Genomic DNA, 27,094 nt, shown 5'->3' on the forward strand with positions numbered 1-27,094 from the left:
TGTGTTTAAAGGTTTTAAACGGAGGGACGTTTGAACTCAAACAAGCAGTTACGAAGAGACGTGAGAAACAGCCGCGTTTCAGGGTTTGACCTGCATTACTTTAAGGTCTTTTTTCAGTCTTATTCACCTGCATTTTACCTATTCTAAACATTGAACCGGCTTCCGGAGGAGTTATATTGCGAAAGCCTTGTCTCGCTGCGCCATTAAAAACGAATATTAATGTAGTTAGTCACAAAAACCAGCTCTCGTCAATCGACCGACGTAGCTGCTAGCTCACGTTAGCTTCCTGTGTCAGAGCCACTCTTTGAATTCAGGGTTTGCTTTCTGTCTTCGTGTAATACCGTCAACTTATTGAGGTAAGTAACTACAGCTGCTTTGTTTTATATCTGATAAGAAGTTAGCCCTAAACTTCACTTATCAGACTTTAGCCTCGCCATGAAGGTTGCTAAAGTCTTTGTGCAGTCTGATGAACTGATGTAATCTTATTTAGTAATGTGTTTAAAAGTACAAGGGGAGCATCACTAATAAGTTAAACATCTTTGCATCTGAAGGTTTATTTTACACTTAAAACAATGTAGCCAGATTAACATGGCCCACACCCATGACACTGTTCTCTGCTTTTGTAAATTGCTGCTTTAATAAGTAATAGTAGTTTATAATATTCTCCACTTTCCTTTCTTTCAGGATATGGACTCTATTGCCAGACTCAAGCTGACGAAGAACATAAAACCTCAAAAGCCAGAAGTAAAGGTAATGCACATGTTACAGTATTTAATCGACAGGTGGAAGAAAGCACTGCTGACCAACCTGTCATTAAAAGTTGAATTATTGCCACACTGTACAGGCTTTTTAATAAATATCCAACACCAAACTATGAATATGCATTTTGCTGTTGTTTATGTTCTTCTGTGTTTGGGTGCTTTCTTTGCATGTCAAAGCACTTTGTGTTGTATAAATGAAATAAAATGGCACTCATAGCCAGAATTACAAACATACAACTCAAAAGTCAAGGTTTAAGACTTGACAAAAGGACGGTGCATTCATGTTGTGAGGGTGATCAGAAAACAAGCCAATAGTCGGTTTATTGTTTGTTTATTTTTAATTGCAGTCAGTCAGTGATGGGCCGAAGCGGATTCCTGTCTCCCAGCAGTCCCAGATGGCTGTGGTTACGCCGGCTTCACATCAGCGTGTCCTAGGTGTGTCAAATGGACCTCAGCGTGTTCAGAGGCCTGTGAGCCATCAGAAACCAGTGTCTTATGGCTCTGTTACTGCAAAGTCCTCCAACCTTAACACTCAGAATGTGAACCCTGCCACTCCAAGTGGAAATCCTACACCACATCCTAAATGTGGTCCCCAGCTAAACCAGCCAAAGACAGAATTGTCCAAAGTTAACCCAGAGCCAGCTAAAGCACCATCAGAACCAGCAAAGCAGGACAAGCCCCAGAGTAAGCATAATACCAAATTATACATTCAAAGCAAAGGTCTGTGTGGTATTTTTGGGGTCTCTAATGAATTCTTTCACCTTTTTTATTAGACAAACTAACCAAGATGGACTCTGCCAAAGCCTCTGCAGCAAGGTTTGTCTGATTGTACATTTCTTTCATAAGCTTAAAAATTAAACCTTTTGTAATCAACGTTGTTTTGTAATAATGTACATTTCTGCTCATGCAGTAAGCGATGGAGCTTGGAAAACTTTGACATTGGCCGTCCCTTGGGAAAGGGTAAATTTGGCAATGTGTATCTGGCCAGAGAGCGGCAGAGTAAGTTCATCTTGGCCCTGAAGGTGCTCTTCAAGAAGCAGTTGGAGAAGGCTGGGGTGGAGCACCAGCTCAGGAGAGAAGTAGAGATCCAGTCTCACCTCAGGTAATGAATTGTTCCAGTTACGCAATTGAAAAATTACTGTGTCAGATATGACTCCTGACTGTAGTTTGACTAAGCAGAGGAAGTTTTGCTACTTGGCCATCCTTATTATGAGTTGGGGGCTTCTACAGATCGCAGACATCAGTTTCTATCAACTTTTTACTGATTTCTAAATCAAGTACAAAGTTAATGTTGCTTTATTTGAACAGACAGTAATTCAAATGACCAGTCAGGTAACTTCTTCTGGTTATTGATAAAGTTATTTGAATTCATCCAAAACTGGTCAAACTACAATAGACCTTTGGATATTATATGCAGTGTATATGTTTTGTTTCATGTGCACCAAATAGAGTTGTACACTGAAATCTCTGGAAAGTGAGAACAATGACAGTCTGACTGTCCCAGGCAATGCACCTTTAGTAGACTTGCAAAGTGAGCTACCTATATGAGAGGTGTTTTTTTTTGGTGTGTTAAGTCCTTCAGTTTGCTAGTTGAGCTTTATTCTGCTCTTTCCATGTGCCTCATGTTTTGGAGCAGTACAGCGTGGAGAACATTACATGTGTTTCTTTGTAGCTTTTTGAGCCAGACATTCCATTGATGAGCAGAATCATGCTTGATTCATCTTTAAATCTTTTCATGTCTCCGCTTTAGTTAATGACTGGTGATTCATGTCCGTCTTGGTTTGAAAGTTTCAGCCCATTTGGCAGCGACATTAATATCACAAGAAGTAACTTTGGTCATTCTGGTCTTATGTCCTTTATTGAATGTTTGCTGAGTTTTCAACATTTCTCAGACCACTTGTCTGCATCGTCTTCCTGCAGGCACCCCAATATTCTGCGCCTCTATGGTTACTTCCACGATTCATCTCGGGTGTACCTCATCCTTGAGTTTGCACCAAAGGGTGAACTGTACGGTGAGCTGCAGCGCTGTGGAAGTTTTTCCGAGGAAAGAAGTGCAACAGTAAGTTTGTTTTTTTGTTGTTGTTTTTTTAAGAATAAAATGTTTACTTTGCTTCTCAATTGGAATTTGACCAACCTCGACACTTGTGTGAATTCATTTAGTTTAAGTGATAGTTAAAATGAATATAAACTGTTGTATTTGAACTCTACCAACAAGTTGATATTCAGTATACTTTTTGAGTTTTTGGAATGTTTTAAAATGAAGGATGCGGTCAAACATGTTGATGAAAGTTGTATTGACTGTTTTTTATTTGATGTACTAGTACATCATGGAGCTGGCAGATGCCCTCACCTATTGCCACTCCAAGAAGGTAATCCACAGGGACATCAAGCCAGAGAACCTGTTACTCGGGGCCAACGGGGAGCTTAAGATTGCAGATTTTGGCTGGTCTGTCCACACACCTTCCTCCAGGTATGCATATACTTTTCTTATTTTTAATCAAGTTTTGTATATGTAGTGCCTTTCAGTAAAACTGTTATCATTAGGATTTGTTAAAATTAGTTTTGGGTAGCATTTGTCATTTTCTAGTCTGGCAATCAAGTCATGAACTATTCTTGAATTCTTTGCTTGTTTGTACACACTTCTCTTTACCCTTTCTGTGTCTGGCATGAATCTGACTTCCCAACCATTCTTTTTTTATTTTTTTAGGAGGTCCACACTGTGTGGAACTCTTGACTACTTGCCTCCAGAGATGATTGAGGGAAAAACTCATGATGAAAAGGTAGACCTCTGGAGTCTGGGTGTGCTGTGCTATGAGTTCCTAGTCGGAAAACCCCCATTTGAGGCCAAATCTCATGATGAAACCTACCGTAGAATATCGAGGGTAAGCATTGGATAACTAGATATTCCCAAAATTATATAATATAATAGTGTGTATTCTTTTTATCGTTTTAATGCAGAATAAAATGAGTAATGGTAATAAAGATACGTGTATCCTAAACCTTTACATTTCCAGTACTTGTCAGTTTTTCTTCCCACCTTCGTGTTTGCACTACAGTTGAGCCTTGCACTGATTTTTCTGGCTTTCCCCTCCAGGTGGAGTATACCTACCCTGCACAATCCAATATCAGTGCTGGTGCTAAAGACTTAGTTGCCAAGCTGCTGAAGCACAGCCCCATGCAAAGACTGCCCATCCAGGGTGTCCTGTCCCACCCTTGGGTGGTTGAGACCTCAACTAAAAAGCCCACAACCCTGAGCAACGAAGAGCCAATCCAATGAGCGTTATTGTTTCCCCCTCACTCCATCATTAGAGGGCTTCATGTGCATCTGTGAGGCCATGCGGAGTCCATCTGTACAAAGGTGAACACATTAATGTCAGTGTACAGCTGATGTCTCTGAATCTGCTCTACTACTACTCAGACTATAGATTCACTTCATGGGGATGTCCTTCTCTGTGGGCCACTTGGATACCTTTTTCACATCTTTAATCTACTTATCCTTTTGTGAGTTCCTTTCTTACCAATGGCATCAATTGCCTGTAAATATTTCACTGTCTTTGTATAATTATGAAAGTTTTATTGGTGTTTTCAGAAACTCCATTACTTGAATAAAAAGTAATTTGTCTTTCGTGGAGTGTCATGTTGAAAACAAGCTGTTTTATTCCTGTCAGTGAAAAGTATTTTATCTTGTGTACATTTCGAGCTCTCAAGTTCTTGCGAAATGAGACTTTGCACTGATGTCCAATGAGCGAGATGAACATTGTTTTATGATCCACCTCCTGTCCTGTGTGGCCAGCAGTGGGCGCCAGTGAACCACTAACGCTGAATTGGGAGCATGTTACCGCTTTAGAGTTAAATTCTACTGTCACTGTTTATAATTCTGTTTCATATCATGAATTTCTGCTCAAATAAAATATTGAAAGTAAATATGCCTCATATTAAGTAAACAGAAACTCAAATGTATAAACTCGTATAGTAATTACTCATCAGTCATCTCACTTGTATATTAGTAGCTTGATCAAATGGAGCCTGTCTGCACAGAATTCTGCCTGAACAGAAACACTTCTGTACAGTGTATAATACTGTCAGAGTGGTGTCAATGTGATATCTTTATTACTAAACTGAGTTTAATTGTTGTTTTAATGTATGGCACTAAATTTGAGGGTTTTCCTTGTAATTTTTTCCATCCCATTAACATGCATGAGCCCTACTAACAGCTTTCAGTGCTATGCACTCTATACACACAAATCATACCTTACCAATAAACATATAAAATAGAATACCCTTTTTTCTCCCAACAAAAGCTGAGAGAAACTCATTTGAAGCACAAGCAGTGACCTAACTTACTTGATTTGAGTCCTGTCATGTTTTGTTGGGGGCGATAAAGATGAAGAGCAGCATGTCTTAACATTATTTTTGGTGTCCTAAAATACTTCAAACTACTCTATGACTGCATTGATGAGTAGTGAAGACGTGCCTGATGAATTCATTTTTTCACTTTTGAGCAACTACTCCCCAGTCCACTAGGGGGCTCTCCAAGCATGAAAATGTTTAGTAAAAATCATGGCGATGAGTACAGCAGGAGATTCATCTTTTACTTGGTTAATGTTAGGACACCTTTCACACATTTACATAAAACGATTCCGTTTTAAATATAACCCGGTTTTTTTTATTCACTATTACGGACAACCCTGGTTGATTGATACCTAAGTTTGATGTATGCAGTAAAGATGCTTTATGACTTCAAATAAGGTTTTGGGCCTAAAGCCATATTATTGAAAAATATGAATTTAAATGTTCAGTTTGACCTCTTCACATGTTATCCTGTGATCACCTTGGAAATTAAAATCTCTTTTCGGTGCTTTGAATTGAGCCTTTATGGCTGCTGATAGTTTAAGTAGGTGGTTAATCGGTACGCACCAGGTAGTTTGAATTTTCAACAGCTGGAGGATTTGCCCACTCGCAGGATAAACGAAACGTCCAGATGTTGCGCAGCATAAAATCAACACAGTGGATGAACAGGTCGAGCATAAGGCCTGATGCCTGCAGCACATAATCTGTCTTTATGCTCTTTATTAGAGCATGTAGCTTTGCAAGGCCCGATGGAGAATACTCATACTTTTAATTGTCAATAGATAAAAAAGGAAAATATGATTGCAAAGAAAATACAGCAGGATTTGTAATGGGATTATGTGTAGACAATAGGCCTGTGTCGACCTCCATCGCTTCCTCTCAGACACCAACAGAGACTCGTGGTATGATCCCCCCCCTCCCCTCCAAGGCCTTTTGCTGGTTGTCACTTAACCTCAATTTCGAATTTAACAGAATAAAAATGAATGCCACTTTTTTCTCCAACATTTTCTGTATTTTATTATAGAGAGAAAAAAATACATGTTCTGACCGTTTGTCGTTTTACATAAAACCACACACATTTTTACATTATAATTTCACTTATGTCTTTATTCTTTAATATTAATTTCACGATATATGATAACGACTTTGAGATATACATTCCATCTTTTTGAAACCACAATAACACACTACACATACGGTTTTTATAACACTTCCACAGGACCCATTGCATTGCACAGAATGAGAAATGTCTGTATGCACATTTTCCTCTTTAAGGATCTCTTTTCAGATTTTCAGACATCGAATTTGCGACACTTGAGTCTTTCAAATTAATTTCAGAACAGGCCATGTTTTTTTCTAATGTAATGGAAAGCATTATGGGTAATTGAGTGCGCACGATTTCAATTAGGGGTCCCCGTCTATAGCTGATATTTCGGCCAAGATGTGAGGAGGTTTCTTTTGGATTACATTATTGCCGATTTAAGAGCTTCATAAAATAAATTTAAATATTGGAAAAGAAACATCAAAGATTTAACACTTTCACGCAGAATAATCGAAATAATTCATTTTGTATTTTCTGCTTCCCAGTTTCATTGTTTTGTGTGTCTCAAATATCATACATTCAATGCATAGTTTGAATAGCTGCTGCTGTGAACTTTGATATTTTGCATTTTCAGTATTTTAAACTGCTCGGGGAAGGTCCAATTTTCTCATTTCTATCGAAACTTCGCTATTCTTAACACACGTCAAGATGCATTTCTGCTGGTTATTGCAATTGTTTTTTTTTTCTTCATGTCTGAATTGAACACCACATTCATTGCCCTTAATCATATTTCAAATAACATTTAGAAGAATAGGGTGGCATTTTGTATTTTATTTTTCAAAATTTCCATTTGAAATGAACATCTAAATCCTAATTAAATCCCATTATGCCGTCTAATATCTGTCCATCATTAACTCGAGCTTGACATTAAGTGAAGTCTCATGTGGGGAAGCACCACAAGAGCGACGAAAAGACTAACTGCCCTTCTTGCTAACTTCGTTTAGGTTGATATTGTAAACGTTCACTCCACTGCAAAATATCTTTATGTACGTTTGTTCGCATATTTATACAACATGAACTGTCCATATAGTGTGTTGTGGTAGATTCCTTTGCTGCCACCGGTTCCATTTGTGTGTGTGTGTGTGTGTGTGTGTGTGTGTGTGTGTGTGTGTGTGTGTGTGTGTGTGTGTGTGTGTGTGTGTGTGTGTGTGTGTGTGTGTTCTTAAATGATGCTGTAGACTGTAGATGTGCGTAAATGTGGTCTGTGCGTGCTTTTACGCATGGTTTAAGCAGAAAGGGGGGCTGCGCTTGCTGCAAAGTCGTGACTTTATGTTTTCACTAAATGGGGAGTTGCAGTTAACATCTATTTCCGACAATGGCTTGAATCTACTCTTCTACGCCATTATTGAAAGCCTCTATGAGCCCCTCCGTGGAGTGGATAAAACCAGATATGCTGCATATACCTCCTATTACGAAGATGGAGACGTCAAAGAAAACCTGGTGCCATTGCAGCTTTCTCCACAAAAGCTTGAGGTGGAAAAGACTGGGAAGCAGAAAGCAGAGGCCTGCACCCGTCAGACTGCCGGTGAGACCCATGAGGAGGGCGAAATGGGGCACATAGATGGCCATAAGCAAGGTGAAAACGACAAGGCCACACCGGAGACTGAGTCCCCAGGACTTTAGGCGTCCATCGCCTCCGTAGCAATCTGGGAAGTACGAGCGTCCCCCTTCCTGGAAAAACGATTTCTCTAATACCTCTACGGCAGCGAAAAACGGCAGCGGATACGACAGCAAAGCTTTGGACACGAGGAAGAGGTTGACAACGGCTCGAATTCCGGGGGGCAGGTTGTCTGTGATGACCTCCTTGGTTGCGTCGGCCCAGGTCAGGTAGGCTACGAGGGCGAAGAGGCCCTTAAGGATGCAGGCAGCAATGTGAGTCCAGTTCATCATGCAATGGAACTCGCTAGGTTTCTGCATGTTTCCCTCCAGTGACGGCAGGAAGATCTGCGAGGTGTAGCTGAACACGATAATCCCAATGGAGATGGGGAACTTCTTAACATCGATGTAAAACTTAACCTTGTCCCAGGCCCAGTCCCGCGCTCTGGAGAGGCAGTATGCGATCACCAGGACGTTGATGATAAAGTGGGCTATCGTGCACAGCAAGCTGAACTTGGAGACGGCTTTCAGGTTCTTGAGGAAGGCGCAGGGTAGCAAAGCAGCGGTGGCGATGATGGCCCAGGACTTCTGGGAGATGGGCATGTTGGGGAAGCTGTTGTACATAAGGTTTCCACTGACCACAACATACAGGATGCAAGTCATCACCAGTTCTATGATTTGGGCTACATTCACGATATGGCCACCTAAAGCCGGGAACCTGGGCTGGCAGCAGGCGTTGGCAATGTCCACATAGGAGTCCCTCACACGGACCAGCTGCCCATCTTCGTCCTCCTCGTACAGGCAGGAGATGAGGATTTTCCCCGTGTAGCAGCACACCACGGCGGCGAAAATAATGAGAAAGAGTCCGAGGTATCCTCCATGCAGGATGGCGTAGGGCAACCCAAGAACGAACATCCCCTAGAAACATTAAAAAGAGGGTACAACACACTATGAATGAAGCAGAGTGTAAGAATCTGACCATTTAGTAATCATTCCTTATTAATTTCCAAATATGTAACGTTTTATTGTAATTCTCATCGTATTTAAACTTTGGCTTTGACTCGTCAGTAGAGGATGACACTCCCGTTTCATGTTGTGGGTTTTCCACTTTGCTTTGAGCGCCTCCGCCCGCCTCTGACGTCACGAAAAGCTGGAGGAGACACACTCTTACGTCACAGCGATTGCCGTGACAACAGCCGTGATAAGGCATGAAAGGATTGCGTCTAGGGATTTTTTGTCGCATAGCCTACACACCAGGGACTCCTCTCTCTCGAGTAAATCCTTGCGCTCCAAATGATGGCAGGCCTCTTTTCATATCACACACACTCACCTTTGCACAAATTAACTACACGCATAGTTCGCTCCCTGTGCGCAATTTGTCATGCGTAAAAAAATGTTTTCTGTTGCTCAATTATCTCTGCGAATGCATTTCACAAAACAGTATTGGACTATACATGACCCTTCTCTTGCGAAAAAATATACATGCCCATGTGTCCAGCTATAAAAAGCTATTTCAAAATCTTAAAATTATAGCCTTAAATGTTTACAAAGAATCCCAAAAGGGGTCCAAAATTATTGAAACATAGCTTATACTTTATCTCCTTTCAAAATCTACTAATTGATGGTGTAATTCCTTAGTCTTGTATTCATTGTCGTGTTTATTGCTAGTTGAGCGCTTATCAGGCAAAGGCATCGATGACATTGGACATATACCTGCAGACAAAGAATGTGTGTAATGAAGTGGAGGGGGAAAGAGAGAGAGAGGGGGGGGGGGGGGGGGGGGGCGGTGGGCACAGGGCATCAACTACCTCCCTTTTTTTCAGCGCATTGTACCGCCTTAGATGCTCTGAAATCTGCACTACTCCAATCAAAATACATTTGAATAAAAGTCAGTTGTGTGTTAAAAAAAATTGTAGTCGTTAGCAACACTTTATAAATGCTGATATATGATGCATGTTTATTAAAACAGCAAACTGAATACAGTTGCTTCCAAGGGGAGAAAAACCTTGTTGCTTTTGTTAGGAATATTTTATGAAGACTTTATGTAGGCGCAGGTGTGCGTTGTTCTCGAATTTCACTGAGGCACACGGCCAATTAGAACAGAGCACCGGACCCGCCCGTTTCCAGCCTGTGCATGGCGTCTTTACCTGGATTGCATTCGTGACGTTCCAGCCCGCCTCCCAAGCGGTGATTTTTGGTCTGACTTCAGCCAGCTCGTCCGTAAGACCTCCGTCTTTTGAAGCTGAGTGCGGCGGACCGGTGCCGTCCCTCTGGTAGTGGCTGTCCCCCTCCAGCGCGCCTCCGTCTCCGGCTCCCTCTCCTCCCATCTCTTCGCTTGTCATAATGTCCATCTGCATGCCCTGCCGGTGGTCGTAGTCCAGGTCATCGCAGGCGGCAAATCCCAGACCCTCCTCGTCGGTGGCGGCCTGGAAGCCCATCCTGGCGAACATGCCGCTCACCTTCGCCTGGGATTTGTTGCTGACAGTGGTGGCTGCATTTGACAGTTTATTAGAAAGCTTGCTTTTGATTAACGTCGCCATTTTCACTCCTCTCCTGGATCTTGCTGCAGTTAAATTAGTGTTTTTCTCGTCCAGACAGTAAAAATGTTAGGCTACTTTGGGTGGCAGCTCTTGGTTCTCTGCATCAGATAAAGCCACGCGGAAAAAAAAAACACAAGTTTAGTTTCAAGACACCGGTGGTTTTCAGTTGCTATCTCCACTTCTTGCTCAGTGATCGCCTGCTGCTCTTGATTAGCACGAGGTTCATGTCACCTTCAGAAGTCGCTGCTCCGTTTCTGCATTTTGGGACTGCGCTCTGTGATAGACGAGTAGCGCACCTTTAGTCTCTGAGGCAGTTTGGCGGTGTGCGCAAAAGCTTTACGCACGAAAAAAGGCGAGCCACAGGTTTCTGTAGGGGCTATAATATCGCTGTCTTTCAGGTTATAAGGTTGCAGCCAGCTTTTCCAGGAGTCGGTTGTCGGCTTTCAGGTGCCTTTACTGATGCCAATGCGGTACCGTGGAGCCCAGGGGGGGGGGAGGCAGGGAGGAGACACGTGTCCTCATCAGCCTGCCAATGCAAAGCACGTCTCCAGCCCTCCCAGTGCCCCACCAGGAGAAAACGGGAGAGATTTGCTGCATTTCTAGGGGAGGTGCTTGTAGTACCCCCACCATCCCTTCCCCAACCCATAATCTATAATACCTCATCCTAACATCCAATGACATTCCGGGGGCCTCAAATCTTGCATAACTTTACTCGTATAAAAGGAGGCTGTAATTCGAAGAAAACTCAAACTCTATGGACTAGATAAAATAACATTTTAAAACTATGATAATTTTTTTATTTTGTTGTAAATCGAATTAATTTTTAACGAGGACGCGGAGCATCACTATAGTTACCCAAGTTGTTTCTGGGATTACAGGGATCGATCCAAAAGTTTGTGTTGCGTTTGTTGAGGAAACATATTTTGCATTTTGACTTTTATGATGGTAAGACACTGGACATTAGACAGCAGTATTTTAATGTATAAATGTAGAAAAGTCATTTTTCTACATAAATTTGGATTTTACGTTTGGTCTACTTGTATTCCTCCGGTTGTGTTTTCCAGTGATGTCTTCATTCAGGACGCTCATTCATCAGTTTACTCATTCAGTGTGTAGTAAAGATGCTGTCTGAGACATGGCGGAGTTTCCGTTGAGAAAAATTTGCATGCCTCAGCATTTGTAAATTAAAAACGCAGGCCATGTTTTAGATGTCCTGACAGAGACAATGTTATGAGTGAGAATTCAGGTTTTTTATTCTAGTGACAATGCGCAATTGTTTTATCTTCATTCTTTGGAAATCGAGAGTACTTCCACCTTTTGTCCAGTTAAAAAACAACAATAACGAAAATGTGCATTTAGAAGAATATTTCGCTATCTAGAAGAAAACTGAAAAATAAATCGATATAGGTTGAAAAATAAAGTCATACTGTATAGAAGAACACGTTGCTTCTAGATTTCTTATAAGCCTATCAGTTTTATTGTATTTATCTTGAAATAGAAGTCATGTTAAACGTTGATATCAGTGATTTTGTTTTCCATTCATGTAAGCCTAAGCGAGCCTCAAACAGTTTGTTGACATTGCCCTGTCAGTAGTACTCTGTGTCCAGCGCGTGCAGTGTTTCCTCAGGCTGCAGACTGCACGATCATGTGATGCAAAGCTGCGGCCTACAAACACTGTCTGAACTACAACACCAACATTATACTGTAACCTGCTCTGCTGCAAACATCCAGACTTTTTGCTTTTGAGCTCGAGAATAAAATAAGAACATGGCCTATTAAACGATCTGCACCCGGTATCTTTAATAGACTGTCACCTGATAAGAGCAGCTGGAAAAAATAACTGGCATCGAACAAAAGTCTATTTTTTTTATCAGGCTAACATGAGAGGCCTGCCATGAAAGTATTTCAGTAATTTAAAGGACAAGCACCACATTAAAGTCCTACAAATATAAAAATATATTTGTTTAAGGCACTGACTTTTTAAAAAAGAACAGCTGTCAAGTTAGATATCCATCCTTCAATATAGACCAGGAACAACGCGTTAAAATTGTTATTATTTTTGGTCAGTTTGTATAATTTACAGACCTTAAGTCATGAAAGCAAGCTGCGACACAATGATTTAAATCACGGAGGTGAGCCTAGTTGTATCAGGCCTGTCCATTTCTCACAACTTTCCAATCTAAATTAAACGCCAGGAGTTGATTTCTAAAATATGAGGCAAATAAATAGCTCACTTTTACGCGCACCTGCTTTGTGCATTTATTTTTTTTCAATTGTGGGAACGAAAATGGCTGCCCTCCCCCCCCCACCCCCCCCCCCCCAACCAAGCCTGAATGAAAGAGTTAATGACAGAGGCTGTTATCAGCACTCTGCAGCCCTGCTCTGATCTGCGCTCGGTGCTGTCTGAAGGAGGCTGCTGCAGGATGAAAAGAGCAGCCGTGACACCAGCAGCCTGCAGACCTTCTCACGACCTGCTGTACACATGACAATAACAACAATAAAATGACATATACAGCCTATCGGGAGTGTGTAGGTATTTGGACTGAGATTACAATAAGATTTTAGTTTATTCTTTTTTAAATAATAAATTAAAGGACCATACTAGTGTAAGGCTTCTGTCACACTGTGAAAAATATGATTTCCCCCCCAATAGGCCTATTGTCCTAAAGGAGCCTCAAACTAATTGAATAATAAAAACTGAAGGCTTCACACCTACAACAAGCATGTAGATGTCTGAAGAACTGCATCATTATCCTTCACCTCCAAAGGGGAGGAAAGTGATTTGCTCAGTTTATCACCCATCCTGAGAGTCATCAGGGGGTCAGGGTGCCACGTCCCAGGAGGGTCCTGGTCTCTGTCGTTACAGAAATACACAATCAAAGCTCTTTTATCTGTGTGCTGCATCGGTGTGTGTGTTTTTATCTTTCACCTGCAGGGAGCTCTTTGTTTTTAATTTCTCTTGGTGACCGAAAGTCAAATCCAAAATGGGGCATTATGATCTCACTGTTGTCCTCAAATTAATTTCCCACTGTACCCACCCCCACGCACACTTTTTCCCTCCTCCTCCTCCTTGTCCTCCTCACTATTTCACCCCCGGCTCTCCTTTTTCACATTACACACATGGGTGAGCTGGCACAAGGTTCTCCGCCTCCACGAAGCCTCCCTCCCTCACTCCTCCACCGACACCAACCCAACCCCCCCATTTTTTTTTCCTCGAATCAAAATGATAAAGGCCTCATTTAAGCGATAACGGAGGACCTTTCTCTCCTGGGATGAACAAAGAACTGGAACAAAAAAACTTGGATTCAAGCTTTTTTTTTTTTTTTCAATAAAAATCAAACGACAGATACAATTAATAAACATCGTGTTAAATAGAATACCTGACCTCACTGCATATACAGTATGCCTTTTAATCTTCTAGGCTGCTAAAATGTGTTTTGTATCATTCTGTGCCAAGAATGGTAAACTGGGTTTCATGTTTCCATGGCGCTGACTGCAATTATGTAGGTCTACAATAACTTTCATTGTAGGCTATCATTACCTCACCCATTAAATGTTTTCAGAGACAAGGTAATGAAGAGTGTGCAATGAGTGTGTGTGTCGCAGACAGAGAGAGAGAATGGTGTGTAACATGAATCGTTTGACGCACGATGCAGATTGAGCCGAGATAAAAGGAATATTTGAGAAACAGAGAGAGGGATACATTACCAACCCTGCTAACTGATTTTTGATTTTTTTTTTGACAAGAGGTAAAACAAAGTCCTGTAAACTATGCCTTTAAGCTGTGCAACATTATCTATTATTTAACCCTTCGTTTCCCGACGTGTGCTGCTCCTGTCTGTCTGCCCAGTGAGGCAGAAAAACACCATCAACACCCCTCACTTAATAAGAGACAGCGAAAAGGCTCTCTGGTTCTCTCCGGGGACTGAGAGAAGGGGAAATTAGCCCACATCAGGCTAATCAGAGGACCTCAGAGTCCATTAACATTTGCATCACAATCACAGGTAGCACACTGTCTGTGTTACCGACTAGATTATGTGTCGTCTGCGCGGAGAAGGTTTGTGTAAATCGTTTTGAAAGCAGAGAGAGAAAAGCATTTCATGGACCGGGTTTGATGCAGATTTCAGCACCACGGACAGCGTTCGTCTCTACGAGGCACCTTAACAGAAAAAAAGACACCCTAGCTAGAAGCTTTTTTGTTGAAGGTTATATACCTGGAGGTTAATTGACATTGGATGCAGAAGTTTGATCAAATACAAAAGGAACTTGCTTAATGTTTGTTGCAATTGTTCAGTGCTTTTTGTGTTTTGAGCAGAAAATAAAAACAGAACGCACTATTGTTTTCATAAGCATGACGTATGAAAAGCTAGACTTTGATTAGTAATATTTAAGTGTGACAGTAGCCTTTAAATATATAGAACAGAAAACGACATCTGTCTTTTGGGGATTCTGAACTGATATTAAATCTGAGCGTTAGATCATACAAATCTCTTGTTGCCTCGTTGTGCACTTTGTTTAGCTTCATTTCTCTAGATGAATGATGTGTTTCGATGATTATGCACTCATTATCTCAAGCACATGCTGCTTCAAATTTACATGCAGTTTCATAGAAATTACATTTGGATTATTCGGACACTCAGGTAATTCTTAAAGGAAAACAAAAAAACAAATGGGAACATACGATGTTAATTTAAACAATTAACCTCACACAAATCATCATCAAGGTACTTAATGAAACAACAACCAGCCACCCGCATAAAGGCATAAAGAATTTAGACTTTATTTATCGATTAGACTTTGAAGTTTGAGACTCGCAACACCACCAATTATTCTCATGGATGTCTATTTCAATGATAGGGGTCTTTTATCAACATGGGCCACTTCAGTACACATTATACTGTTTCACTTTATAGAAGCCAAAACAATGAGAATATTGTAGTTTTTTTTTCATATTTGTGTTGCATATATTTATCAACCAAATCCATCCCAAATATACACTACATCGTACATAAATGCTGTTTATACCAGACAACAGTGCATGGAAGTTGCTCAAACATTGGCCAACACAATTATCTCGTCATTGTCATGACTAGAGTCTGTCAAACGTCATTGTATTTATCTCAAGTGTTTATCCCTTTATGATATATATATTTTTTTTGTTTTAGCTGCATGCTCACAGTCACCGCCCACTTCAACGGAGAGAGACAGAAAATCCAGGTGGCCCGCAGTGGTAAACCACTAAGAGCCTTTTCATTACTCCTAATGCGCCTGTTTAATGGCTTATTATGGACTCCCCAGAGACTTCCTCTGAGAGGGGTTTGTATTAGTCCTGCATGATGGCGTCCGCCTGAGAACAACAGTGACAGGAAGCAGTAGACTACATCCATATATCCATATATCGATCTATCTATCTATCTATCTATCTATCCATATATCTATCTATCTATCTATCCATATATCTATCTATCTATCTATCTATCTATCTATCTATCTATCTATCTATCTATCTATCTATCTATCTATCTATCTATCCATATATCTATCTATCTATCTATCCATATATCTATCTATATATCTATCCATATATCTATCTATCTATCTATCTAGGCTATCTTATCTACGTATCTATCTATCAACAATACAAAGAGTGACTATTTATTTCTCTCGGAAGAGTCTTAACTGTATCTACGTTTATGTGCGATTCTTCCTCTCCTCCGTGTGTGTTTGATATCAAACGCTCCCCAGACGCCGTTTTGCAGTTAACCCACGGTGACTCTGCTCACTCCATCAAACCTTTGACGTGCTGTTTCCTGGCGCAGGTCGGCTCTCCTCTCCTGCTGCGACACATTAACATTGTAATTGCCTTTTTTTTTGAGTACAATAAACTGAGCCAGTCCGAGGGGACCTGCACGGCCCGCGGGCTAGAGCTGGCACAAAGCGATGCCATCGATTTCTTACACACACACACACATACACAAACTATAAGTGAATATATGAATAAAAAATAAATCTCGACCATCCACAAACATGGACCTGAACATGCATGTTTTGTCATGTTGATGATATAGAGTATATCTGACACTTGCCTAAGGGCTTGTACAAAAAGTGGTGGTGTGTAATAACAGAGCTAATTATTGTTTTAAAAGGCCTACTAATGAGCTAAAACACTTTTTTATTAGCTGCTTTATTTTGAAAGGGAGTTCAAGGGAGTACATGTCTTCTGTATTGATCAGGACCAAAAGTGATGAACAATATCAATATCTATCACACCTAATCCACTCTACGTCTGAAGTAAGAACTCTTTCAACAGTATTGATGGATATGTGTGTAGGTGCAAATGCATGTTTAATTGTGTGTGTTTGTAAACCCTAAATAGTGCATGTGTGTGAATATGTGTGACTATGTTGTGTTTGTGTGTGTGCATGGGTGCGTGTGTGGTCTCGACACCCAGTCAATAAGGAGCAGACCTCAGCGTGTGCTTAACTGATGTGTAATAGTTTTGTTCTCATTAAAGTTTGATGTCTTGAGAGCAGCGACATGTTGTCAGCTCTCACAGGGATCCCTCACGTTTGAATCACTCTGACACCTCGACTCAGAGAGCTGAAAGGTTCACAGTGTTTCATCCTGCAGCACTTCACACAGTCACAACACACACACACACACACACACACACACACACACACACACACACACAGTCACAACACACACACACACACACACTCACACACAAGAGGTGACAGGGAGTTTTCCACCAGGACAAACCTGCCTGATGAGCTCAGTGTTTATAATGCAGCAGAGCCATGTAGCTACTATAGGTGTCAATTCTAAAATTCACTATAAACTGAAGAAATAAATAGATGGAAGGGTGACAGAAATGCATTTAGTGACACTCTTTATTGAAGTACAAATTTAAAGTTATTTCACAGTGCATGTATTCTATTTTATGCAGCTTTATCCTGCAGATAAATATTGTGCTTTATACTGTTTTTGTCCCTTTAGTTAATTGTTCCTATTGAAACAAATCTCTTTATTTTGTCCCTTTTAGTATGAACATTTCTTTTAAGTGTTGCAATATTAAGACTTTTACTTGAAGCTCCTGGGAGGAACTTTTGATTTGTGTCGTGAACAGAGGTCAATTGGCCAATGAAGAAGCTTTAGTTAATCAGATATCCTGATGTATAATTATATGATTTTCTTGCAATATATAATTTATCTCAGTATCGCTGTCTCATTTTATTATCGTTATAGTGGGCCAAATATTTTGCATTGTATTGTATCATGAGTTCCCCTATGATTCCCCGCCCTGGTTAAACCTGTATCCATTCATGTTTTAAGGAACAGAACATAGCAGCATATTGACTAAAAAATGTTCCTTTTCAAATGTCTTAAAAGCCCATATGAAATCTCCTTTAGTTGCTTCCATTTAGAACCCTTAATGCATCTGAAAATACATTTCACTTACTAAACACATTTCCTCCAGGAGCATAAATTGTTTTCTTTTAACTGGACACAGGATCAAAAGCTGAGATGAAACAAATCAAGCCAGGAACTACCTGGAATCCCCTTTTCACAATTAGCATTGATGCTTTGTTTATTCTAACGCATCCCTATGTTTTTATTAGTGCAACCCATCAATTTCCTCTCCCCATCCACTCTGAATGATTCATTGAAATGCACATCTTGTTTTGCAATTGACTACATTCACAACCTGCTGAAAGCTTTTTGTTCCGGCCCTGTGATGTCGGCAGGCCTTCAAACGGCTTTGATTTAATTGAAACTCGCAGTGCTCATTGAGAGTGCTTGGAGCTTAATAAAAGCAACCGCTGGCCACGTCACATACAGGTTTATGAATAAAAAGCCATGTATGCTTTTGAAAATGGGTTTTCCCCTCCACGTTCGCCCATCCCCCCCATCACAGTCAAACCGTGTGGTGCAGCCACTCTGGGCTGTCATTAACTGCTATTGTCAGCCACACAATCAAGTGCAGGAAAAAAATACTCTAGCACTTACCATGAGCTCAGCCACAGGAACTACACATACACACTCACTCACAAAGGACACACAAAAATGCACAACACACACCAGGAGAATGGATGTGACTATTGATTTCTGGGCTGATGTGCGAGACGTTGCACAAATACAGAAGCCTGGATACAAAAGGTGTTTTTGTCCTACGAGAGCTATAATCATTCTGCAACACCAGGCCGATGACTTGTTCTATGTTTAGACTGAAGTTCAATACACCCACTGAACAGACAGGCATACTCACATCTTCAGATCCATCTGAGCAGCTATTACCTGGAGGACTTTCTATAGAGCCCACTCACTTAAAAAAATTACCTCCCCAGTAAATAAATGTGCAGTTTGTTAATGAGACAGTCAGGAATATTTTTTTTTTACCTCTTTGAAACACTGGGAACATCGAGTGATTCTCTCATTTTTTTCTCATCAATCATATCCCATGAAAAGACCAAAATGGTTGATGAAATTTACTTAACCAGTTATATCAATATCTGTGTATCCAAAGTCTGATATATCTTTCTCTAAACTTCTTGTTTTTCCAAAACAACCAGAAAATTAGATGAATGAATCGCACGGTTGCACCAGGTGGCATTGCCCTCAATACAAAGAATACCAGTCACTCTTTAAGTCAGTCTCTCACATTTATGGGTGCTTTCCTTTCCTAACTTATGCACTAACATTAATATTAATTTGCAGCCTAAACTTTTTCCAGGTTACAGAAAAGGAGCAAAAGTGTCTTTGAGGCTCAATCCTCATAAGCAGTGGATGTTTTTATTTATCTACTTTGATTCAACTAACTTCAATTTGTTTGCACACATTTAAAAAAAAGTGAAATCTTGGCTCCATTTTTTTGAGAGCTATGGAAATATATTCAATATTATATTCAGGCCTAAACAAGCAAGTAAAAAGTGTTTTCAGGCCCTCTGTGATACTATTACCGCAAATGCACACTTGTTTTTCGTTCCTTTCCTCAAACACATCTTTCATTGACAGACCGGAGGCTAATCCAGTCCTCTTTTTTCTGCCTGACTTGTGCCACAGTGAGCCGTGTCCCTGAGGGAGACCACAGTAACACATCTCATACAAACCTGTCAATAAACTCAACTTCTCTCATTCTTCTGGAGAGCGGCCCTCAGGCTCTCTCCCTGTGTGTCTACATCTCGGCTCTGATTGCTTTCTGATCTCCCTCTTGTTCTGTTTAAGCAGAACACAGAGGAACACATGCAACGGCTGCTGCAGAGGGCAAGCTGGACAGACGGGCAGGGCACAGACATTCGAGGAGTTTTATACATCTCAGAAAAGTCCTTTCAATGTAAGCTTTTCAGAGTTTTAATGGCCAATTTAACAGGATTTTTACAGACTGAGCTAATTGGTGAGTTTTAAAGTTACCTTGTTATTAGAACAGCCATGTATGAGCCATATGAAATTAAGACGAGAATAATAATTTGTCATTATTTCAGAGTATTTCTGGATTTACTGGCTATCCAGTGCGAAACAAATCCTTTATTATTATTATTACAGCAGTTTTTTTTCTTTGTTCGTCTTTGGTTGCAGACTCGTTACACGGCAGCCACGCCCAGAAATGAAAACACTGCAAAGATGTTGTGAAATGTTTGATATGTAGAGAAAGGTGTTAGTCTGCCTGTCGCTTAAAATAATGCCTTCTAGAAATGACTGCAACCTGTGATATGCAAAGCAGATCGTCTCCATTTCCAGGCTCATTTTTCTTCACCCCCCTCGATCTGTTGGTTTTGACAGAAACACAAATCAGGGATCCTGCCTGACCACAGACTTGTGATGTGGTCCCGTGAACACAGCATTTGATTCTTTGTGGGCTTAGTTAATAAACACAATGTACATTTTTAAGAAGCAGTTATACCTCAGTGTCTTTCCTGTTTTATGCTTTTATTTCTACTTTGGATTCAAAATGTCTTGAACGGTGTATTTCCGACTAAAAAATAGGCCCTAGGTTGAGTCCATGTTGAGGCATTCTGGCAGAAATGAGTAAATATTTTTCTGGTTGTATCTGCAGTTACAAAAGTCAAGCTATCAGATCATACCTCTCCTTAATTCAATCTTGAATGGAGCTTATCACGTTTCCACCCTGATCTGAAATGTTTGTCTCCCTTTCGAGGGCCGGATAACATCTCTATTGTGCACTTGTGTTTATTTGAGATAAACAATATTAAACACCTCCCTATCTGCACCTCCTCTCTCCTCACACAATCAACTTCTCACTCTCACTCTCTCTGCTGGGTTATTGCATTTCAATCTAACAGCTCTCGTTTCTCCTGTAGCACCCCCCCCCCCCCCAACACACAAACACACAGTGTGTAGTAGTAGCTCTCTAAGTAGTGCTGTTATATATTTTGTGCTAGTTAGTGTGCATTGTAATGGTGGGGGGCGTGGCCAGGGACTGCAGCTGTAAATTAGCTTTAAGCTAACTCTGGTAAAATGCATCAAATGGCAACATCTATGTTTAATATTGTACATGGTCCCATATTTACAAATAAAAATACAAATTAAATTAAATTAACTAACTACAGCAAATCATTACAAGTGAGAGATGGAGGCTTCTTTTACTTAGACAGCAAGTTTTTATTTGGCTGAATCCAAACTTAAAACCGCTGCAGAAACAGTGAGGTGTGACATTTCACAGACCAAATAATTCAATGATTAAGAAATAATCACTGCTGAATGAATCCTCAAAGACAGTAATGTTTAGTTGGGACAATAATTTGTGTAGTGACCTCTCTTTCCTTGAATGTAAAGCCTCTCTTGTGTCTTCACTCTTGTCTGGAGTCATTCTAAAATCTGCTCCCTCTTTCCCTCTTTCTCGCCTTTTTACTTTAATTGTCTTCTTCATACCTCCTCTACTCTCTCCACCTTCAGTTCCTTTTCCCTATTCTTTCATTTTCCTATCTCCCATTGTTCTCTTCTTTTCCCCTCTCCTCCTCCTCTTCTTCCTCTCTCTGTCCCCCTCCATGCTCTGTTGTGATCATTCCTCCACCCGGGCACCTGCCTGCAGATAATCACCAGAGAAGAATGAAGGGAAAAAAAGCTCACTTTTTATCTGCAGCCACAGCTGCAATTCATTGTAGAATCCTGAATGAATGAGAGAGACTAATAACAGCTCCCTCTCTCTCCTTCTCTTCTTTTTTCTCCTGCTTTCCTCTTCTTTTCTGTCAATGCTGTCTCCAGCAGCTGCTGCTTCCTGAAAACTGAAAAGAACCAGCTCCATTTGAATGCACCATTTTGAAAATTTCTGAATAGCAGCTATACATTTTCTGCTGATATCAGATTTAATTTGCACAAGAAGTTTAGTTTTTTTGCACAGATATTTGGTCTCAAATGGATGTAGGGGTCTACCTTTCATACATTTGAAACTAATTTATAAAACTACTCTAAGACACTTTGATCGTAGACAGAAATCAAACTGCTTTGTATAAGCCAGTTTACGAGCTGGTGATGGCAGCAAGTGTTATTAAAAAGCACCATTTGCTTTTTCAATTACAAAAAGGACAATTTTGTCCTGAAGGCAGCTCACAGCTTGATTTAAATGGCACAGGGGGAGCAGTGGTTTGCAGTGCTTTCTGTAAATGGCACATTGGCAGGTTGAACAAAAACACTTTGCTTTGGCCCAGAAATAGAGAGGGGGGCAAAAGTGATAACATGAAGTGACTTCCTGTCCTTTTCTGGAAACACCAAACAGGATGAGTTCTCTATCTTTTTGATATCGCCTCCTTCTAAAAGCTTCTGAAAGGACAGATACTGATTCTAACAATTTTGAACGGTATCTAAGTTTATCTTTACATTTGCTGTTATTATCACAGTTGTTGTTTTTATTTAGCTTACAGCTTAAATCATTTCTGCCCTGTAAAATTCTCATATCTCCAAATTTGTTGCAGGACTCAAAGAGCCACAGATATAACAGATCTCAAGTGCAGCTGATCCTGTCTGAAAACTGACAGAAAACCACAACAAATCACAAACTATTATGAACCATTAAAACAGCTGTTTTGACTTTCTTTTGCTCTTGTTTTTGTCTGCTCCAAGTTTATCTTTTCCATCCCCCATTTCTCACCTGCTGAAGTAACCTCTTTTTATTCTGTAATGTTTATTTAGTAATGTTTGCAAACTGAACACAACCTTGATAGGAGTATTTCACATCTAAAAGTCAAACACTAGAAACCCCTTAAAAGATAATTTATGGACGTTAAACTTTTTGGAATGTAGCTGAGAGAAGTTTGTCATGTATCTCAACACATTTCGTCCAACGCATTATTCCCTAGAATGAAAGTGAGGACCTTTAGAATAAACTGAAAGATTGATTGACTTATGTTCACATTATGCTGACAAAGTAATTCCGTTTCTACAATTTATTTTGCAGACATATTGTGTTTGATTGTAAAAACCACAGGCTTGAATCTAGAGAACAGCAAACCGCTCTTCTGATCGGACACAGGTGCTGACAGGCAGTGCACAGAGGCAATGCACAGGGTGGATTGGTTTTTAATCATCATCATCATCATCATCAAGTTGAACAGCTTCATTATGAATATCATCATCATTATAAATATCCTTATCAACACCATCCTCAATATTATAAGCATTAATATCATCAGTAGCATCGATATTAAGTCTGTAGGTGTTATATGAAAGGGTCTTTAGCTTTTTCTTAAAGGGTGAAAGGGCCTCTGCAGATCGAATGGAGTTTGGTTATTCATTCCACCAACGGTCGACTACAGAGGAGGAGAGTCTGGATAGCGACTTAGGGCCCTGTTGTGAAGTTAGGACCAGGAGCCTTTGAAAGTGGGCAGGCAGGAGTTCAGGAGAAGCCGTTTAGCCGTTCATCAATCATGACACTTACGTTCTGGTTGGTCTGAGCTAGATGATGATCTAAGGTTGCGTAGAGGGACTGGCTGGAATGACAAAGAGTTCAGTCTTTGATAGGTTGAGTTGGAGGGAAAATCTCACTGAAAAAAAATAATTTAAGGTGGGTTTAAAGTTCAGTTTGGCCCTCACGTCATCAGGTTTACTGCTGTGTTTCTTTCTGCTGAATGTTTGAGATTCGTCCTGTTCTCAAACATTCTGAGATTATTTCTGCCTCATGGAGTGGCATCACAGCTCTCTTCTCCTCTCCTTTGGGTGAAGGGCCGTCTGGGGATGAGGACCAGGGTCACAGGCAGAGCTGCATCAGGGCATCGAGCTCCAGCCGAGTGGGAATTCATGTTGATTTTCATGCTTGGCTAAACCTGTTTTTGCCAGCTGCCATTTATGTTCAGACATTCATTTTGAGTGAGCCACAGCCGCCCAATGTGTGTTTGCGTCTATGTGTGTGTGTGTGTGTGTGTGTGTGTGTGTGTGTGTGTGTAAGTGTGTGTGTCCTATTTTGGCCGGCATACTGTGGCATCCAGACTTATAAATAGAAACAGTGTCACTACATTAAACCAGAATCATCAGAGACTCTTTATAACGAAATAAATCTCACTTTTTAAATAAAAGTGTAAACAAAGACACAAGCTCTGCAGCATTTTCTTACTCCTGCTGTCTCCTTAAAAGCAGAGCTGAGAGCTTTTTTCTTCTTCTCTGCCCGACATAATTCCGCCTGCCGTCTAATTCATATTATTACGAAAATTGCCTCAAATTTGTTGCCATGGTTATTTTTCTCTTCTCTTTTTAAAGCTTTGTACCTCCTCTGTGGCCGATGATTAGAGCTGACAGCGGCTAGAAAGAGTCTGGGAGTGTTTGTGTGTCTGTGTGTGTGTGTGCTTGTGTGTGTGTGTGTGTGTGTGTGTGTGTGTGTGTGTGTGTGCCTGTGTGTGTGTGTTTGTGTGTGTGTGTGTGTGTGTGTGTGTGTGTGTGTGTGTGTGTGTGTGTGTGTGTGTGTGTGTGTGTGTATGTGGCATTAGGGGGACAGATAGGCTGGAAGGCAGTGACCTGGTAATGGTGAATGTATTCACAGGCCATATTCCAAGATAGTTGCCATGGTCACAATAATTGGGAGACTGAGCAGGGGGAGAGAGAGTGAAGGAGGTGTATGTGTGTGTGTGTGTGTGTGTGTGTGTCTGGAGTCTACAGACAGACAGAGGGGGAGAGGATGATTGACTTTGAGAAAAGGAGGCTTGAGGCGACACTGCAGACTAACAGCAGGAAGCGGTACTACACCACCAGCTCCTGACAAACGCTCTGATCTCAAAGTAACACAAGGCCTGCAGATGAAACCATGAGCTTTAGGCTCATCCTTGGATTAAGGCCCACTTGGATTAAATGGTAGCACTGCTGTAATTGTAATTAGAATTCATTATTATTGTAAAAACACCCATTTGCCAAAACAAAGCATCAATGACAGAAAAAAATCAAACAACTTAAAACAATGACAAGAAAGATGAACATTCACATTGATCTATTATGCACGTTGTATTCATTGTATGTTAACATTTATGACAAAGCTGCAATTGCAGACAGCTTAATAAGTCTTTATAAGTGTTTCTGTAATAGCTAATAAAGCAAAGAAATAAATATTTAACGCATCGGGTAGATAATATGCATGTGGTTATATAATAATGTCGGGCATAATTTTGACAATAAATTGAGAAACCATGTCCACAGAGTGAAGCTCACACCACACTGAAATACATTATAGTGTTAAAATGTTATATACATATTACTTTCTATTTACTCTCACTGACTTTTGAAGACTTTTGCAGAGTTGTAAATTCAGCCGTGTGCCTCTTTTCAAGATAAAGCATGATTTGACACTTTTTATATATTTCATTGTGAGTGTGTGAGTGTGTGAGTGTGTTTTCTTCCTGCTCTGTGTTTGAGTGTCTCTCCCAGCTGAATGAAGCTCTGTCCCGTCTCTCTGTCATAACACGGCAGCATCATCATCATCCTCTGACACACTGAGATCACAGGGGTGCCCCCCCCCCCCCCCACACACACACACACACACACACACACACACACACACAGTGACTGGCTCTCTAACCTCCGGCATCCCCCTGTCATCATCACTCCTGTCTCCCCTCATCCCTCGTTCTTCTCCTTTCCCTCGTGCTGTGGTAAGGAAAAGCCCCCCCTGCAGGGAGTGGTGCATTGTGGGTGTTTCAGCAATAGTCACGCCGTGAATTGAAGCGACCAGCAGCGGGGACCATGACGTGTTATATGAGTGTGTTTGTGTGTGTGTGTGTGTGTGTGTGTGTGTGTGGGCGTGAGCAGAGTTTGTGGTTCTTCATTGGTTGTTGGATGTTGCGTGTGCATGGTCACGATTGTGGTGCAAAGAAGGTGGACACACCTGAAGGACAAAGAGGAACACACTCTGTTTTTCTTCTCCTCCTCCTTCTCCTGCTTCTTCTTTTTCATTATTCCATTTTTTCCTTCTCCTCTTTTGTCCTCTTTTCCCTTCCTCAGTTTTCTCTCTGCTTATTACGTTACCTCTTCTCCTCTTTCTTTTTCCTCCTCTCCTGTTTTTCCTTTTCTTTCTTCCATTTCTTTCAACCTTTTCCTTCTCCCATTTACTACCCTCTTTTTGTACTTCCCTTGCTTTCTTCCTCCCCTCTTCTGCTTTCTTCTTCTCTCCAAATGTTAAATCCTTTTGCTTCATTCATCCCTTTCCTCGCCATCGTTTCTTCTTCTACATTATTTCCTCCTTGTCTAATTTTCATTTTTTCATTCTTCTTCTCTTCATTTGCTCCTCCTTATTTTGTCATTTCTTTCTTCCTTATCTTTTCACTCCTCCTTCTTCTTTTCTCTCCTTTCCTTTTTTTGTTTCCCCACCTCTATTTCCTTTCTTTTCTCTCTCCCTCTTCACCTTTCCCATCTTCTCTCCTTTTCCCCCTTCGTTTCCTCTTTCCTGCGATCTAAAAAAGAAAAGTTGATAAAACTTTCAAAGTAAAGGAACAAGCTGTAAGGCCTTTTTGAGTTTACATAACTAATCGTCAATATCTTGTGACAATGTAGTTTAAGAAGTTTACTCAAAGTGCAATCTTAAGTTTGTCAAAGTTAGAATGATCACTAAACTATGTGTTCTTATAGACTGAAAATATATCGACAGCTGTTTATAAGTTAAGAGAACTTGACCATTACTGTAACTTTACTCTAAATCAGGCTTTGCAGATGGTTGCTTTACTTTTTAAGTTGTCTCACCTGTTCTTTTATACAGCCTGTCTCTCCTCCTGTCTTAAAGATGAAATTTGAGGAAACAGATGAAGACATTGCTGAAGTCAACATGTCGTCTTCTATAAAGATGTACAGTGTTTGTGGCCTCTTTGATGTGTGTGTAATGGTGTTTAGGGGTTAGTGGGAGTCTTGTTGGCAGTGACTCATGCATGGGGGTGAGGGGGGGATATGATGGGGGGTTGGGGGATGTTTCTTCAGCCATGACTCATGTTGAAGAAGAGCAATCCTCCTCCTCCTCCTCCTCCTCCTCCTCCCTCAATGGGCTTTTTAATGCTCCAGGCAGAAAAATCTCTGTCACTGTGTCGTAGTGATAAGGTTTGTGTGTCTCTCTGTTGCTGCTGTCAGCATGCGTACACAGACATGCAGACACACACAAGCCAAAAAAACAACAACAACAACACACACACACACACACACACACAGAAGCCCTTTTCTTTTCGTGGAATCTCATGACTATACAGTCACATTTATACAGTGTGAGACATGCTGTCAATCTCAAGTGTCACCGTTTCTCTCTCATTTGTGTGTGTGTGTGTGTGTGT

The 27,094-nt window shown here is 40.8% G+C and overlaps 2 protein-coding genes across 2 annotated transcripts; one reads left to right on the plus strand and one right to left on the minus strand.

Annotated features, from left to right (window-relative positions):
• The first annotated feature begins 32 nt into the window (after nucleotides 1-32).
• On the plus strand, nucleotides 33-4,685 carry aurka (aurora kinase A). Its single transcript, XM_020636784.3, has 9 exons — nucleotides 33-356; nucleotides 685-750; nucleotides 1,109-1,445; nucleotides 1,535-1,577; nucleotides 1,672-1,863; nucleotides 2,682-2,820; nucleotides 3,083-3,231; nucleotides 3,469-3,643; nucleotides 3,856-4,685. Exons 2-9 carry the CDS (start codon nucleotides 688-690, stop codon nucleotides 4,036-4,038), a joined length of 1,281 nt encoding a protein of 426 aa, XP_020492440.1. The 5' UTR covers nucleotides 33-356; nucleotides 685-687; the 3' UTR covers nucleotides 4,039-4,685.
• A 2,595-nt stretch (nucleotides 4,686-7,280) lies between these two features.
• slc32a1 (solute carrier family 32 member 1) lies at nucleotides 7,281-10,887 on the minus strand. Its single transcript, XM_020636806.2, has 2 exons — nucleotides 9,957-10,887; nucleotides 7,281-8,727 (listed from the first exon to the last, which is right to left on the minus strand). The coding sequence occupies exons 1-2, from the start codon at nucleotides 10,347-10,349 to the stop codon at nucleotides 7,540-7,542; spliced, it is 1,581 nt and encodes a 526-aa protein (XP_020492462.1). The 5' UTR covers nucleotides 10,350-10,887; the 3' UTR covers nucleotides 7,281-7,539.
• Nucleotides 10,888-27,094: the final 16,207 nt, after the last annotated feature.

The sequence above is a fragment of the Labrus bergylta genome, chromosome 5, assembly GCF_963930695.1.
Source record: "Labrus bergylta chromosome 5, fLabBer1.1, whole genome shotgun sequence".
In the NCBI taxonomy this organism is placed as follows: Eukaryota; Metazoa; Chordata; class Actinopteri; order Labriformes; family Labridae; genus Labrus; species Labrus bergylta.

Bases quoted from the DNA above. Each gene is read 5' to 3' on its own strand.
- aurka (XM_020636784.3), top strand. From the start codon at position 688: ATGGACTCTATTGCCAGACTCAAGCTGACGAAGAACATAAAACCTCAA. The intron at 1,578-1,671 runs GTTTGTCTGATT...CTGCTCATGCAG, and splicing joins GCCAAAGCCTCTGCAGCAAG to TAAGCGATGGAGCTTGGAAA. The intron at 3,644-3,855 runs GTAAGCATTGGA...TTTCCCCTCCAG, and splicing joins CCTACCGTAGAATATCGAGG to GTGGAGTATACCTACCCTGC.
- slc32a1 (XM_020636806.2), bottom strand. From the start codon at position 10,349: ATGGCGACGTTAATCAAAAGCAAGCTTTCTAATAAACTGTCAAATGCA. The intron at 8,728-9,956 runs GTAAAGACGCCA...TAATGTTTCTAG, and splicing joins ACGTCACGAATGCAATCCAG to GGGATGTTCGTTCTTGGGTT.